The following is a 15829-nucleotide window of genomic DNA, read 5'->3' on the forward strand; positions in this document are numbered from 1 at the left end:
TGCCTGAGTGACCCTGCACACAAGCTCCTGTGCTGTGCGGCACCACTTGGCAGTGGTGGTTCAGAAGGAAGGGAGGACAAGTCTGCCATGTTTTCCAGGATGCTACAGAGCAGGATTTTTTCTTGTTGATCCTCTTTTATGGAAAGCCAATATTAATACAAGATAAAATTAATACAAGATCAAAGAGGCCACATAGATATTTCTGTCACATTATTTTAATGTCATGAACATGTGCATTGGGGAAACCAAATAAATCCTTAGAAAAAGACATGGAAAGACATTTGGATACAGACTTTAGGTCAAGGAGAGGCAGTGGCAGGGAAAAAGCTAAACACGTATTTTTGTTCATGTAAGTTTGTATAAGTCATGAAAGCTGACATCTCCCTTTAGTCTATCTGATTTTAGGCAAAATAGTGTCAAGTACCAGATCCAGAGTTAAGGACAATCCTATTCTACCCCAGAAACCACTGCTAGTGTTCACTGGACCATACTTTCCAGGGGCACTGTGACCCATGCCTCAAGGGTGCTTTAGGGTTCCTAAGCCCTGTCTGGAAAGGGAACAAACCAAGACTTGCAAGCAGATGAGTTCTAGGGATAACTTATCTCTACTTTATTTCAAAGAACAAAGCCTGGTATATCACAACAGGATCTAAACCAGCACCGGAGTATGTGAAAACAGACTGCTCTGCAGGTTTGATAAATACACTCCGTGAAATGTAAGAAAGGATGCAACAGAACCATCTTGTACAGGCAGCTCTTGAAAAGGGTGATAGACATCTTGGGAAGCATGTAAGGGTGGGGGAAGAAAGGAGAGGAGGAGAGAAATCAGCCAAATCATGGCCCTGGGCATGAGAGATGAAGGTACCAGACTCAGAATCAGCAAGAATGGCTCTACCACAGAGACAGCTAAACTACAGACAAGACTGGACTACTGTCTGGAGAAACTGGGAAAGTGCTCCTCTCCTACTGTACTTCTCTTCAGTGCCTGACCAAAAGAAATCCCAGAAAGAAAGGGTAGAGAAGCAGGAACAGAAAGAGGGAAAAAAAGAAAAGTAACACAAGAATGTGGTAGGAAAGGACAGCGTTTACAAAGAAAGAAAGATGACCAGATTTTCACAGATGACATTCTTTGCACATAAAAGTTAATCCCAGGCTTACTTACATGTACAGTATTTTACAAACTATTTTATAGGATTCCTGGTATATAGCTATTGTTGTACTCAGGACATTAAGCGATTCAGGTCATCATAAGAGTGTTGGCACCTGGATGATTGCACAGTGAGAGAAGAATACACTCATTACCACTATTTTGGCACGGTAACAGAGGGGTGGTTTTGTTTTGGTCCAGAGCACCCTGCATTGCTTGAGAAAGCACATCTGGAAGTATCTGAGGAAAACTTTTTGTTTCTGGGAAAGTTCAAGATCAAGTTTTGATCTTTGCCCTTGGAAGGGCAGCATCTGCTGCTCAGTCAAGCTTTACCCTGTTACTACAGAGGTCAGGTGTACCTGTGGATAAGAGTTATGAGTCACTTAGTTTTACTTTAGAGCTTCAAATAAAGTATCTAGGCAGACTGAAGGTAGGCTGCTGACAGTAAAGTCGAGGACAGACACCTTAAATTGCCTCAAGTTTAACATGAAGATAGAGAGAAGAGCATGTATGTGTTCTGGGGCTTTGAGAGGACATGAACACTTAGTTTTGATTGCAGTATCCCAAGGGAGATGCCAAGGTGTGTTGTTTTACTGTATTCACATGAAGTGTGAAGGAAAGCAAAGGAAATCCCTTTCCCCCACCTCTAGGGATACAATTAGACATTAAGTTTCTCTGTTCACTTTCAGATGTCAGCTTCTTCCCGTGCCCCAAAGGGAGAGAGTCAGCAGGAAAGGCTTTCAGTGATTCTCAGGGGAAAGCCTTGAATGAAGAAGCGTGCATGTGTCAGGGTGTGGATCAACGCTGTAGAAAAGGGCATGACTGCTGCTTCTGCACACAAATCCTTTAAACTTCTGACTCTGGCTGCTGGCAGGGCTGTGTCAGCACCCTGCTCAGCTACCACAGGGATTACTCAAGAAGCCCGAGCAGCAGCCAGTTAGGAGATTAGGGTTAGCTCCAATTGCACCTGCACTGTAACACTTTACTGCATCAGCCCTGGGTTTAGAACACTGTTGTTACCACATGATAGAGACCTAATACCAGGGGACTATGGGTGGATGGACTCTGCCCATTTTTATTATTAAAATTCTTTCCTTAATCATGGCCTGGTTTTTAAGTTGAACGATGTTGAAAGAAAGATCCAAACCATCAGGTAGGACCTGTTTCAGGGCAACACAGTCTTGCCAGTCTCCCTGCTCCAGCCCCGGCTGCTCCACAGGCCAGGTTCAGCATACCAGGCACAACCCCACCTAAGGAAGTGGAGTTAGAGCAGAGAAACCAGTAGACCATCCTGGTTTCCCACTGAAATGCCATCACACTTGCAAGGTGTTATTTTTAACACTTGTACAGTGCAAATTATTATGCACCGCTAGGACACACCCCACTGGGGCTGTCCTGCTTTGCTAAAACACACCAATGTTAAAGTGACTGTTTATGCAAATAGTTTGGCACACATCCCTTTACTTCTCCAGCAGCAGTCACTATGGACATCTGAGAACTACCACGTGTAAGATGGGGAAGTGCAGTTCTCTGGCTTATGACTGAAGGAAATGGCAACACAAAGCCTGCTTTTGAGCTAGTAACTGGCATTAGTCTTTACCACCTGGAAAAATTCCACAGGCTTCAGACTTTACCCGGCTGAGACATGGATAGCTTTTTCTTTTCCCACTCAGAAGAGTGTGAGGAAAGACAAGGAAAAAAGCAACTGCAGCAAGGCAGTGTTAAAATGTTTTGAAACAGACCTCAGCAACATCCAGCTTTTTTTAAACTCTGTTGTTAGCATTGAGATTTGATTGCTTTGAATTTTGAAATCTCTGGTGCTTCTGACCTTCTAATTCTAAGCTAGGTGGAAAATAGTTCACTATGCAATAAATATTTTTTACAAATATATTTTTTTCCTAGAGCAAATACTGTTTCGCTGCATATCACTTCAATAATATATCACACAGGACTGACGACATAGGAATATGGGCTTACAGTTCCTTATAGCAAGTTGTGCAGTATGTGCAGTATTCTTTTTGTGCAACTGGATGATAAAAAACCAGCCGTATTTTCTGCAGTGGTATTTTGATAGTGTAAATGCAGCTTCCATTAATTTTCTGGACATAAGAGTGAGAAATTCTACACAAAACTTATCAGTTTATTGTCTCGTCATTTTTAAAGACCCCATTATATTGATCACAAATAAATCTACTCCAGTCCTTACTCACCTAAGCCCTAATATTTCAGGAGAGCCTACTGTGGATATGACTATGTCTATGATGACATGGAAAATAGGGCATAGTTTCTTTAACTTATTTCACAAGATAAGTCAGCAGATAAATACATCCTTTCACGTAGGCAAGTTCAGACCTATCAGTACAGGCTCAGTTTCACAAAATGAAAGAGGAAAAATACTACTATTTTTAATAATATTTTATACTACTGTATAATTCTACTATTTATATTAGTGCTTTATTTATATTATTATAAATAAATTATTTATTATAAATAAAATATTGTACTATTTAAGATTATTTGCATTGCTGTTATTTTATACTATACAATGAGAAAATAAAGCGCAGAAGTGGATACTGTAGGAGAAAAGGACTGATATCAGCATTGCCACCGTGAGAAAGAGTTTATCTTGTGATGGTCCAGTTACACTATAGCTGCAGAAGGTTAAAGCCATATACTCAATACATTAAAGGGAAAAAGCAGAAACACACAGGTAGTTTACAGTTTGTTCAGACGTGCTTTTCCTTAAAGGGTTTCCCTGCAGTGATATACATGGTTTAGGAACAGCCTTCCAATTAGATCCTATTTGTTCAGTTGTGTAGAATGGAGTCAAGTCCCTGGCACAGAGGTTCCAAAGGTAATAGTTCTGCTCCATTTATGACCTAGGAGTATTTAAGTGTTTGGGTGTGGTCAGTGTTAAGGAGGAGGAGTACTTCCCCAGGGAGGAATATGTGACTTAGAAAGAAAAGATCTTTCAAGTAAGAATACAAGGCTGGGACAAGAGAAGCTGTGCCTAATTCAGAATGGGAGTTGCCCCAGAAGATCAGGCAACCTCTCCCTCACCTTCCCCCGCAGACTTTATTAACATTTCACAGGCTTATGCATTTTGTGCAGCCAATTACTGCCATTTTGATTAAAGTCAGTTTAAATCAGTTTTAATTTGGCTCGGGTTAAACAAAAAGTACTGCTAAAAATGGTGTCCAGCTACACACAGCCAACACAAAGAATGGGGGAAGTCTTTTGTTGCCTCTCAGTGGATCTGGGGCAAAAGTTCACTCTATTTGGCAACAGTGAACACAAATGAAAATCCTTTAAATCTCGGCTGGTTATGTCTTACAGTATTAAGAAAAGTGAACTTACTTAAAAAAATAAATCTTTCCAGTTCTGAAAAAAAATACTCCTTTCCTACTATTGTGTACTCACTTTATTAGAACTTCCCTGTTGGGCAGCTTTCCAAACAACGTAGATTTTCTTCCAGCAGCATGTGCGAACAGCCCACACACATGTAATTAGGTTCCAGCCCAACTTTTATGTTTTTGGAGCAGCTGGCCAGCTGAGTCAAAGTTAAGCCTCATTTGTGTGATCACAACAGGTTAGAAGGGCAGCATCACCAAACAATACTTGAGAACTTCTCATTTTGTATCATTTGTGGAAAGCTTCATTGAAGCACAAAAGACCTGAGTGGATCAATGAAGTCATAATCTCTTTATGAAAGACTCTGACACACAAGTTGAAGCTTGTTGTATAATTAGTGCAAAACTTATCTGCTTAATATATTGCAGGGATAGTTGTATCTGTCCCCAGGGACTAGCAGAAGCTTAGATTATGTAAAAAAAATATTCAAGTTCTCCAATGCTTCTCTATATGAGGAATTAATTTCCTGCCGTCTGAAATACATTTATGATCAGATAAAAAAACCCCAAACACTAACTGTGAGTTAGCTGTATGTACCAAAAAAACCCATACAGCAAAAATCATCATGAATGCCTAAAAAGGAGGAATAGCTCTATTTCCAGAATGTTCCCTAGGTGTGAGCTTAGTCTGACAAGCAACTGGAATGTAGCATGCCTTAGCTAGGCAGCTCAAGGATCAACCCTGCTCAGATTGCCTGGCACTGTGTCTGACTTTAAAAGAAAATCATGTCTCATTTCCTCATGAAGTCAACAAAAAACTTAGATCCCAGGCAGTGATCCAAGTTGCCAATCCCCAGCAACTCCCAGCCCTGTGGATGTGCAAACAGTGTGTATTTCTATGGTCAAAGCTCCTCCTGAGTATCCAGCTGGGCAGTGATAATGAAGGGGGTGCTTCCTTGTGGAGACTTCAGTATGTGTGGCCCACTGCAGTCCAGCAATATTGGATTTGCAAGCCAGGCCATTCTGGATGAGATCATACCCTGCCCTCCACCTCCTTCCCATCAAAGCTGGGTGATTTATAGTCTCAGGTTTGCAATCCCCTTCAGCAGTCTGCAGGGACTGCAGTATGGAGCCTCAGTTCCTGGATGCCTTGGTGATACACACCAGGTTTCAGGAGCTGCAAACCCTATCTTGGGCATCCAGTAACAAATGTACCTATTTGAAAACATGAATCAGCTTCCTCCCACACAGAGTTAAATTCCCAAGCAGTTAAGCTCCCAGCAGCACTTTGAGCAAGGCCAGTGTCAAACAAGGTGAAACTAGTCTAACTTGGGGAAATTCTTGGCACAAAATGTCACGAGTGCCTGTAGGCGTGCAAGTGCTCACACACAGTATTGTTAACAGCAATAACTCGTGACATGTTACCCTTTTCACAGGATACATTTCCACTATGTCTGTTTTTCTCGGTTTTGGGAATTCAGAGTCTAGCACATACATATACATACATATCTTGCTACTCCTGTTAAATTATTTAAGCTTCACATGAAAGACTGCATAAAAATATATTGTGTGGTTTAAATTTATCCTGAATATGACTAATATAACCAGGTAAAGCTAAAGAATAAAAGAAATAGAAAGCAAAGAAGTACTATAGAAGACAGTGAAGCTTTGATTCTTTCTGATTCAGATTCAAGTACCGCACCAGGTAGGCTCATAATCATCATTTCTTCTTTATCATTAATAAGTGGGCTTTCTTCCCAGAGCAAGTTTATTGTTCTGGAATTGCTTTTTGTTTTGTTCTCAGTGTTATCTCAGGTGAATCTAAGTGGTCCTAGCCTAAGGTTCCCAAGATAAATTTTCTTCCTAAAATAAATAATTTGATGCTTCACAGCAATAGCAATTATTATTTAATCTTAGGATGTGCTTGAAGAGTTCTATCAGTCATATTTCATGCCTAGGCAATAATAATGTGCAAGCAAACTACTGCATCTGACTCATTGCCAGGAAACTTAAAGCCTCTGGGTTTACTCACGTGGAGAAGACAAAGCTCTCCACTCAAGAGAGGTCTTGGGTGTAGGATTGTAAGACTCTTCACCATGATGTAAGGTCTCCTAAGGCCCTTCCACCAAAACAAGGGAACTTTATTCTGAAAATTCCTCAATAAATACATACATATTTTGTCTTCCTTGAGTTATGACATACCTCAATAATAAGAAGCACATGCCTGAGAAAAGTTCACTCTAAACCTCTGGTAAGTGTATTTGGTATAAATGACATTGCAAAAATTGAAACGTACCTCATCCCCATGCATATTAGCAACATACTTGAACTCTGGAATGCCAATCTTATGATGGGTTGGAAACTTTCCCAGAACAAGAACCCACAGGTCTCTACCTTTAAGAGGGGAAGGGGAAAAGACATTTTTAAAACAAGTGTAAAATCATACAAGCCTTAGAAGAATAAAAAGAGTTGGTCATTAAGACCATTGTACATTTCATTGGTGCCCACTCAGTCCTACATATAACATATCAAAGTAGACTGTGGGGTTCTTTTATTCTATGAATATTTGCAATATTAGTTATAGGAATGCTTTGCCTTCTAACCAAGTATGTCGTAAACCCTGCAATTTCTAAAGCATTTAACCAGGACTAGAAAAGAAGGCTTTTTTTTTTTTTTGTAATAAACATTTTTCAAGTTAAATTCAGCAAATAAGATCACTCTTCCTGCCCCCAAATTTTGAATCACAAGGCTTTTCTGAAATTTATACAGAAGTTTTCATTATCACAAAGAAAGAACATCTGGTTTTGTACTAAAGACAACACAAAAAAGCTAAACACATTCATGCATTACTGCTCAGAAAACAGGAGGTAACAGAAAGAGCTGCTCAGAGACATATTCCAAATATATCAGCAGGGAAAGAATTAATAGCTACAGAAAGAGTATTAGTTAGGACCACTAAAGCTGCACAAGAAGCTGAACTTTAAGCAACAAAATAAACAAACATACATACATTTTGGACGTCCTCACTTAAGCAGGGGGGAGACGGTGAGGGGAGGGCATTTTTTGTTACTATTTTTAGTGATACTGTGGCATTTCAGACCTCATCTACAAATCTGTGCTTCCCACTAGTCTGCTCACAGAGGTGGAAAACTCAAGTTTCAGCAGATGGCAGCAATGAAACTGGACCAGTTCCTTCATACAAGCAGTGACAGCCTATAGATTGCTAATGCCCAGACCTCATGAACATACTACCTGTCCCCAGCTCCACACAGGGCTTGTTGGGGCCCACAGCCTGTCTGAGAGGAGCCCAGCCATCACTGCTACTTGCAGGAAATAGCAACGTAGGAACTGCTATATGCAGTACTATAAAAAGCCTTAGTTCCTAAATCTCTGTGGATCATCAAATCTGCAGTAAACAAACTCTGGAGCATATCAGTTTCCCATTCCTGAAGCCATGACCCCTCTAGTCATGCATGTTCCACAGCATTTTTGTTTTCTTTTCTAGCTATGTGACTGACTCACAGCAGCTATACCACAAGGGTCATGACTTCAGGAATGGGAGAAAGACTTGAAGAGGACTGAAGCAACGCTGCAAGATGCACTGAAACAGTTGTAAGAGAGGTAAAACTGAAGACAGTGATTGCCAAACTAAATTCTCAGTTAACAGAATCAGAGTCTTAGGCCTAGGATCAAGAAGCACCAAGACAGTGCTGAGACCTGACAGACTCAACAAGGAGTGATCTCAGTATCCCCTGGTTTTACAGTTACTCTGGAAGACATTGGTGTTCAACCCTTGTAACCATGCTATGCACAAAGCTGTGAGATGCTGCTACTGACTCTTTCATTAAAGGACAATGTGAGCAAGCAATCCGTGCTTTTAAAAATAATTTTGTGGCAACTGATTTGGTAAGAAAGATAGTTATTTGGCCTTGTTGTATGGAGAGCCACTGTTTCATAAAAAAAGAAAAAACTTGATTTCTGTAGGCCTAGACAAGCTGTAGATGGAGAACCCAAATATACTAGCATTTAAGCACATTCTTCTTCAAAAGGAAAGAAAGAGAACACCCAAATCATCTCACCCTAGCTCTTCTCCCCTCCAAAACCTCCAGAGGTCCCCTCTAACCTCAACCATCCTGCAGCTCTGTGATAATAGATGACAAGACTTGCTGCAATAGCCTATGGTTGGAACTAAAAACAATTCTAGTAGTGAAAAAAGTATGCTACTGTTATTCATAATCAAGTGTGGACAACAACCTCAACTTATTTTCCATCTCTGCAATGTGTCATTCTCTCTACAGTTGTATCCTGGGGCAACTTGCAATGAATTACCAAGGAAGTCCTTCCAGAATGCTCCTATGATTCTCTGTCCTTATGCCCTCTAAGCCCTGGTTCCCAGCTCTCATTCCCTCTACTGGAAGGCAAGTTCAGACATCCCTCCTTGGTCTTAGTTGCCATGTGGACTTCTGCATCAAGAGGAACACACCTACCTACAGCTGCAATTGCAGCCTTTCCACCCAAATGTAAAGGTGGCTACTGCAAACCTACAACATGCAGCTCATTGTATATACCCAAGCAAAGAGTACAAGTAGAGCTAAAGTGCTCTAGATGTTTCCATCATTTAAGATTTTCTACCAGTAATATTGTATTCTGATTTCAAATTTCAAAAAAATACTTCCAGTGTCTTGCCATCAGCAGTACTCATTCCTGCAGCTCTCACTGGGAATTGCACTCATGGGAAACACAAGGAAGAGCTAAGTATAGACTAACATTAAGTACTGATGTAAATTGGTCTTTCCAGCATTAGTGTTTAGACTGCTTAGAGTTTGTGTGAGGGCTATCTACATGCTAAACGCTCCCATGAACTGAGATACCAATTATTTCCTGGCATTTCCAGCTTGTAAGAAGTATTAAACCTTCCATTAACAATTAAAATACATTCCTGGGTCTGTTCAGCCTGCAGTACTGGATAGTGTACCTGTGAGGGATGATGTAAGATTTCTTTCCATATGGCAGTAATTAACTGCATATGAAAAGATTCAGCATATGGATGGTTTCCTTTAATCAGAAAAGCCTAGATAACTCTGGTTTGGTACCTGAAGGGAACAGCTAAGCTTCCTCTCATGCTTTGAAAAGCCATTTCTCACTGCCAAATTGCCAAACCAAAACTGATGTCAACTAATTAGTGAACTACATTTCAAGTGATGAAGACAAACTTGCGTTTCTAACTGTGTGTCTCAGGACAAGTAACAAGACTTGTATTGGAGCAGAGTCAGACCCCACAGCTTGTAGTAGAATAAGAAGTCTTTCTAACTTTAAAAAAAGTTTTCTAGCATTTCCACTAGTTCGTGACATAGTGTCAGTATTCTAAACAGGTCTACACAAACTGGTAATTAAAATGAAGAATTGAAACTGATCTCCAGATCTAGTGGGAAAGAAACCAAATCAATTTGTAGATGTGGGAGTCTGGATCATGCTCCCTATTTTTGTTCTCAATTTTATTTCTGCTTTTCTTCACTTTGTTCTTTACAGCTTCATTTATGAAAAACTTGTCATTTCAAAGAAAGTTATGGCTAGGAAATGAAGTGACTGGGGAATGGCTCAGACCCACTGTCAGTATCAGTCAGGGTAGGGTACTGATTCAAGAGCTTGCAACTGCAAATTCAAAGCAATAGACTGACTACAGTCCTCCTGGGTTGGCCATGTGTTGCACACTGGCTTCATGGGTAGGAACTGCAGTAATGCAGATCCGTTTTGAGGCAGTCCCTACCTAGAAAAATGGAGGACAGAGAGGAGAAGAGAGATAAACTCTCATTAGCATGCAAGGTCTCAGAGCAATTCAATCATAGAACCAATCTCAGAATCATTGAACAGCTCAGGTTAGAAGGAACCTCAAGAGATCATCTGGTCCAACCCTACATGGGAAAGAAAACCTAGATAAGATTATTTAGCACTTTGTTCAATTGCATCTTTAAAACCTCCAGTGAAGAGGACTCGGCCTCATTTCTGGGGAAGTTGTTCCAGTGAATGATTCCCACTGTAAAAAATGTTCTTATACTGAGATGAAACCTCTCAAAGTGCAACTTGTACCCATTGTCCCTTGCTTTTTTCTGTGTGGCTCCTTGTAAAGAGAGAGGCATCCTCTTTGTAGCCACCCTTCAAGTACTAGAATTCTGTGATAAGATTCCCCCCCAAGCATTCTCTTCTCCAGGGAGATAAGCCTCCTTGGGGCAACATTGTCTTCCAGCAAAACACTACCATAGCTAATGAAGGACTTCAAGAGTGATACCTTTCACTAAACTAGCACCAGCAGCACCCTTGCCCTGAGGTACTCTGATTTGTCATCACCAGTTCAAGCTGGAAAATCTAAAGCCATTTTAGAACTTTTCTTCTGCCTAACAGCACACATGGCTTGATTCAGATTCTAACAGAACTTGAAGTACCAGTGCATTATTTGTATAACCAGAAATGGTTAATCAGAATGACTGATGTGGCAGTACTACAGAAGTAGAACAAAGGTGAACAAATATGTGATTTTAACCTAGCCAGACTGAGTAAAGCACCCCCAAAAGAGGCTACATACTTGAAGCTGAGATCAGACAAACATCTGTATGAACAACTGTACATCAAATTCTTTTGTGAGCATTTAGCCTCACTTTCAAGTATACCATGGTCCACTGAGACAGAATGGATTATCTAAAGACTTGGCCTGTAGTAGCATTGGCATTAGTAATGAACAAAGCTGATATGCCAAGGAGGGCTAGGACACTTCAAATATAAGAAAGTCTTCAAGGTATTTTAAAAAAATAAAGAGATACAGATCAATCCCATACATCAACCAGGCATATCTGGCAATATTCAGTATGGTGCTTAGGTAAGCAGAAAAAAAAAGCGAGAAGAACCCAAGGTAGCATTCAGCTGCAGGTCTATCATAGCCACTGACAGCACTGAGTCACTATGTGGGGGCCACTGCTAAACTTAACATTCTGGCCCCTTCCCACGGATCCCTTATTACAGACATAAGGCGCTCTCTCTCGGCAAAAAGTAAATAGAAGTATCCATTTCCCACTATTTAATCAGTTCCTGTCTATTCCAAGAGATTATACCAGTCACTCCAATTTAGAGTCAGCATCATATAAGCAGAACTGTCAGAATAAACAAGGACTCTAAAAAACATTAGATACTGTTTATTTGTATCCAAAGCACTTGAGAAAGGGAGCCAAAACAATTCATGGTTCACACGCTTGCTTATCTTCCTAAAGGTTTACAAATCTTTGGTTGACTGGGACATCCTAGCTGCTTTGGACACTTTCACAAGACTTGTATCTTATGAGAACAGCAACCCTTTCTTTCCTATGTACATGTGAGTCATCACTGTACCATTTCCAGTTGTCATAATCAAGCTGAATACACTCTTTATACACAAAACCAAGAAAAACTGCCAGTGCAGAGCACAGTCTCTACAGTAATAACTTACAGGTTATTTGAACAAAAATCAAGAAATAAAAATAAAATTGTAAAGGCCAAACAAAAACAACCCAGAGGGAATACTGGTTTTAAATAAAGATATACTAACCTTATTCAATTGCTCACTAAGAAGATGAGAACACCACAGACCCCTAGAATTAATCTGAGCAGGCTTTTTCTACTATTTACACTGACTGGTTTCATATTTACACCCAGAAACCAAATAGACTATTTTTCCTTTTCACCAACTCTTGTTTTATTACCACAGGGTTTTTAAACCTAGTTCTAAAAAGGTGTACTTTATTTTCTGAGAAAGCTGTGAAACTGGTATGCATCTAGTAATTTTCAGAAAAGCCATTGTATACATAAAAGTAATAAATATTACCCATTCACAGCAGTACCACTGGATCATAGTGAATAAAGTGATTGCTTGTAACACAAGCGGGCCATAAGGGAGAGGGTTGGTTTGTTTAAAGTGCAATTTATCCAGATTCAATGCTTTTGTTTAGCTTACGTTTTTAACCAGAGGCAGACGACATCAGAGCTATTTCTGACATTTGATGGTAACAGAGGGAGGACGCTACAGGTTGTGGTTCACATGTGGCTGTGAAGCTACTGGTGCACTATGAGGATTTCAGTTCACTGAAGTATCTCATCAAGAGACTTGCCACACCCATCCTGTAAAAATCCTTGTCAGATCTCAGACATTATATTTGCCTCAAGAATGGGAAGCTCAAAACCATACACACCTCAACACTGACAAGCAGACTCCAACAAATCGAGACAGTGAGTAGCTCCCCCGCCCCTATTTTTTCTTTCATTTTTTTTTTTCTTAACTCAATAAAGGGGGGAATAATAGAGGCTAGATTAACTTTTTAAAAATAATCCAGTCTCTGCCATGATCACCTGTTTCTGGTTTAGTTAACAAGATACATTAGCTTAACCAGCTGTTTACAGATTCTCTCCTAAAACAGGTAACAAAAGGTCTCTGTAGAAACATTAGCGACTGGCTTTCAGTAAAGGTAACAAAGACACAAGGCAACAACTGAGAATCAGGCACTGTTACTACCTAGGAATAGAGTAATTTGGTCCTTAGTCTACTGAACAAACACGTTCTGGTGGCCTTTGTTTATTCTTGGGGTTTTGAGATCAGCCTAATGCAATTGCGTATCAAAGCAAGTTTTGTACTTTAGGTACACCAGGATCAGGAAATATGCTTCATCAGAATCATCCTGGTGGCACATTGCTTGAAGTGCATACCAGGGAAGGCATCTGTCCCTACCTTATCCTATAACTTGCTATAGCTGTTCTTTGGAAAACAGAATAATGGACCAGAGTGAACTTTTGAACTGGCACAGCAGGACTATGCTTCTTAATGAGAACAGAGTTTGCTTTTATTTTAGCTTTAGGATAAGTGTTACTTTTTTAGATCTGCTCAAGCTCGGTTTAAATGCCCCAGGTAACTTGGAAGACCATGGATGTAGAACACACTGGCTAGGGACAAACAGGAAACGTAACTCAACTGTCCTAAATCCACTGTGAGCTCAGCATGTTACGTAGCAGCTACAGTAATTTAATTAAGTAACTCCGACTGCCATGGTCTGACCTTTCCCATAACAACAAGTAAATCCTAGATATCAAACTGCAGAATCATCTGCTTAGAAACATCCCCTAACTGCTTTCTCACATTTGAGCCACTTCATAACTGAGTGAACAGTTTACAGGAAGGGTATTCTCTCAGCTGTGAGGGTAAGAGATCTACAGCCAGTCCTACGCATTATTTTTTTCTATGTCCACTTCATAAAATAACTCTCCTAATTAATAAAAGGTTCCAAAAGCAGAATTTTCAGGAAGTTCAGAAATAACATGCACATTCCGATTTCATTTAAAGAAAAATCCCAGCCTTAAAAACAATCTAGATCTCTCTTCTACACAAAACCATGTACAGAACAACTGTCTAGTGAACAAATGCTTCAGTGTAAGAAGTCTTGCAAACAATTAATTAATGTATTATAAGTAGGTCTCCATGTACTTATGTGAACACAATATGCCATAGCTACACACAGCAAACCTTTAATTAGGTAGCCCTGAAAATAAGCAACACTGGTACCTTCAGGGATCTATAGCCAGAGGTCCCAGGCAGAAAGGCCGTGCAGAAGAGATGTGGGGCACACTGCTCTTCTTTTGTGGGAAGTGAATGGAAGCTTCTAGAAATACTTTTCTACTAAAATATCTCACTGTCTGAAGTGGGGTAGGAGGGATGTGTTACTAAATTCTCCTCAAGCCAGAAGGAGAATGCAGACAAATTGACGATCTGGGTAAAACTGAGGCATAAGATAAAAGTTTCATTTCTTTAACTAAGTTTGTGGTTAGGATCATATTTCATTTACAGGGCTAAAAATGTATGTACAATGCTCCAAAATGCAGAAACCTACAAGGAGTGAGGGGGAAAAAACATTCATTTATGTCCATTGTGCACCATTTTAACATCCTAAGCTCTGTGCTTTAGTTGGTTTTAAAACAAACAAAACCCCCAAACATAAAATCTCCTACATATTTATTTCCTCAACACCAGGAAAGGATATGGAGACTGCATCCACTAGCTGCAATTGCTGATTCTATGTTACACAGGCTCTAGAGTATTGCTAACTTCACTGGTGTGAATTACAATATCCAGTAGTCAAGTCTACCTACTTTTAAACAAACACAGAAAGCTGCAAGGTCTTGCTGAGGAAAAACAGGATGGCTGCAGGCTTAAGACCTTTACTGCTCTGAAAAAAAGCTTGACAAATATATGCTGCAACTAGACAACTACAAAGCAAAGGGTAGAGAGGAAGTAAGAGAACAGAGATTTTTCCCACAAGGCTGGTTCTAAACAAATGCTACTCACATGAACAGTGTACTATTTCTAAACAGATCAAGTCTTTCCATTTTGAAACTACAACATTAAAATTTCAATACTAGATAAAAGTTTATATATGAGAAATGTTTGATCTATGTTGCTAGGGTAGGTTCCCCTCACAGTTTCTTGAATTTATTTATTTATTTATTTAGAAATCTCTGATACAGCATGTTCCACAGGAAAAACAAACAAACTTTCCCACAAAATTTTCTGCAAGAAGTGTATTTAAGTAGGAGAGATCATAGAAGGCAAGACAAAACTGATTGACCAATTCACAGCAAGCAAAGAAGAGAAGACTTAAATAATTTTACTTTCACTGCAAGAGAATAGGAATGTGCTCCAAGTCAGTGACTGCATCTCCAAGAGTAATGTCTAAGTTTATCAATCTTTTAAACATCTCACACTGACCAAACTACATGTTTTTTATAAAAGATTTGCATAAAAAGCAGTTATACTGACAGGAAAGCAAAGTGAAGTCTTGTTATCATCAGATAAAATCTTAGTACTTGGCTATTGGAGGACTGATTGCACACAAACTACTTGTGTTGCATTACAGGAATCAAACTGCTAGAGGATGCAGTCAGATAATATATGAATCTATATTTCAATGTTTAAAGAATTTTTAGCTTATGTTAGGACAAACAGAATTAGAATTTAGAGCTAATATAATAATGGTGACTTCTATTTAAACACATTATTTAGAGCAAAGCTCAGTTGGGAGCTGAAGACTTAAGAATACAAGCTAATACTTCTTGTTTTTAAAGTCATGATTTAGCTTTCACTAGATAAACTCTGAAGGAGCCAGTCCTCCTTCACTGTTTTATTTCCCCTTTCCCATCATGGTGACTCACATAATGTGCTGCAAATGGAGTTTACAAGGCTAATAATATCAAACCCATCTGTGAAGCCAAACACCTTTTCAATAATAAAATGAGCATGTAAACCTACTTAGAATCCTGTTAATAT

The 15829-nt window shown here is 39.6% G+C and overlaps 1 protein-coding gene across 3 annotated transcripts in view; it reads right to left on the reverse strand.

The window, feature by feature from the left end:
- The window catches only part of CPM (carboxypeptidase M), a 31069-nt gene that overhangs the window by 7220 nt on the left and 8020 nt on the right, over positions 1-15829 (reverse strand). Inside the window, exon 3 of one of the 3 annotated variants that reach the window (XM_068998792.1) lies at positions 6794-6891. The exons of the other annotated variants lie outside the window; for them this stretch is intronic. Coding sequence (XP_068854893.1) covers positions 6794-6891 — 98 coding nt within the window. The remainder of the gene's footprint in view (positions 1-6793; positions 6892-15829) is intronic. 3 annotated transcript variants of the gene reach the window in all.

Source organism: Aphelocoma coerulescens, chromosome 1A (genome assembly GCF_041296385.1).
Source record: "Aphelocoma coerulescens isolate FSJ_1873_10779 chromosome 1A, UR_Acoe_1.0, whole genome shotgun sequence".
Classification (NCBI taxonomy): domain Eukaryota; kingdom Metazoa; phylum Chordata; class Aves; order Passeriformes; family Corvidae; genus Aphelocoma; species Aphelocoma coerulescens.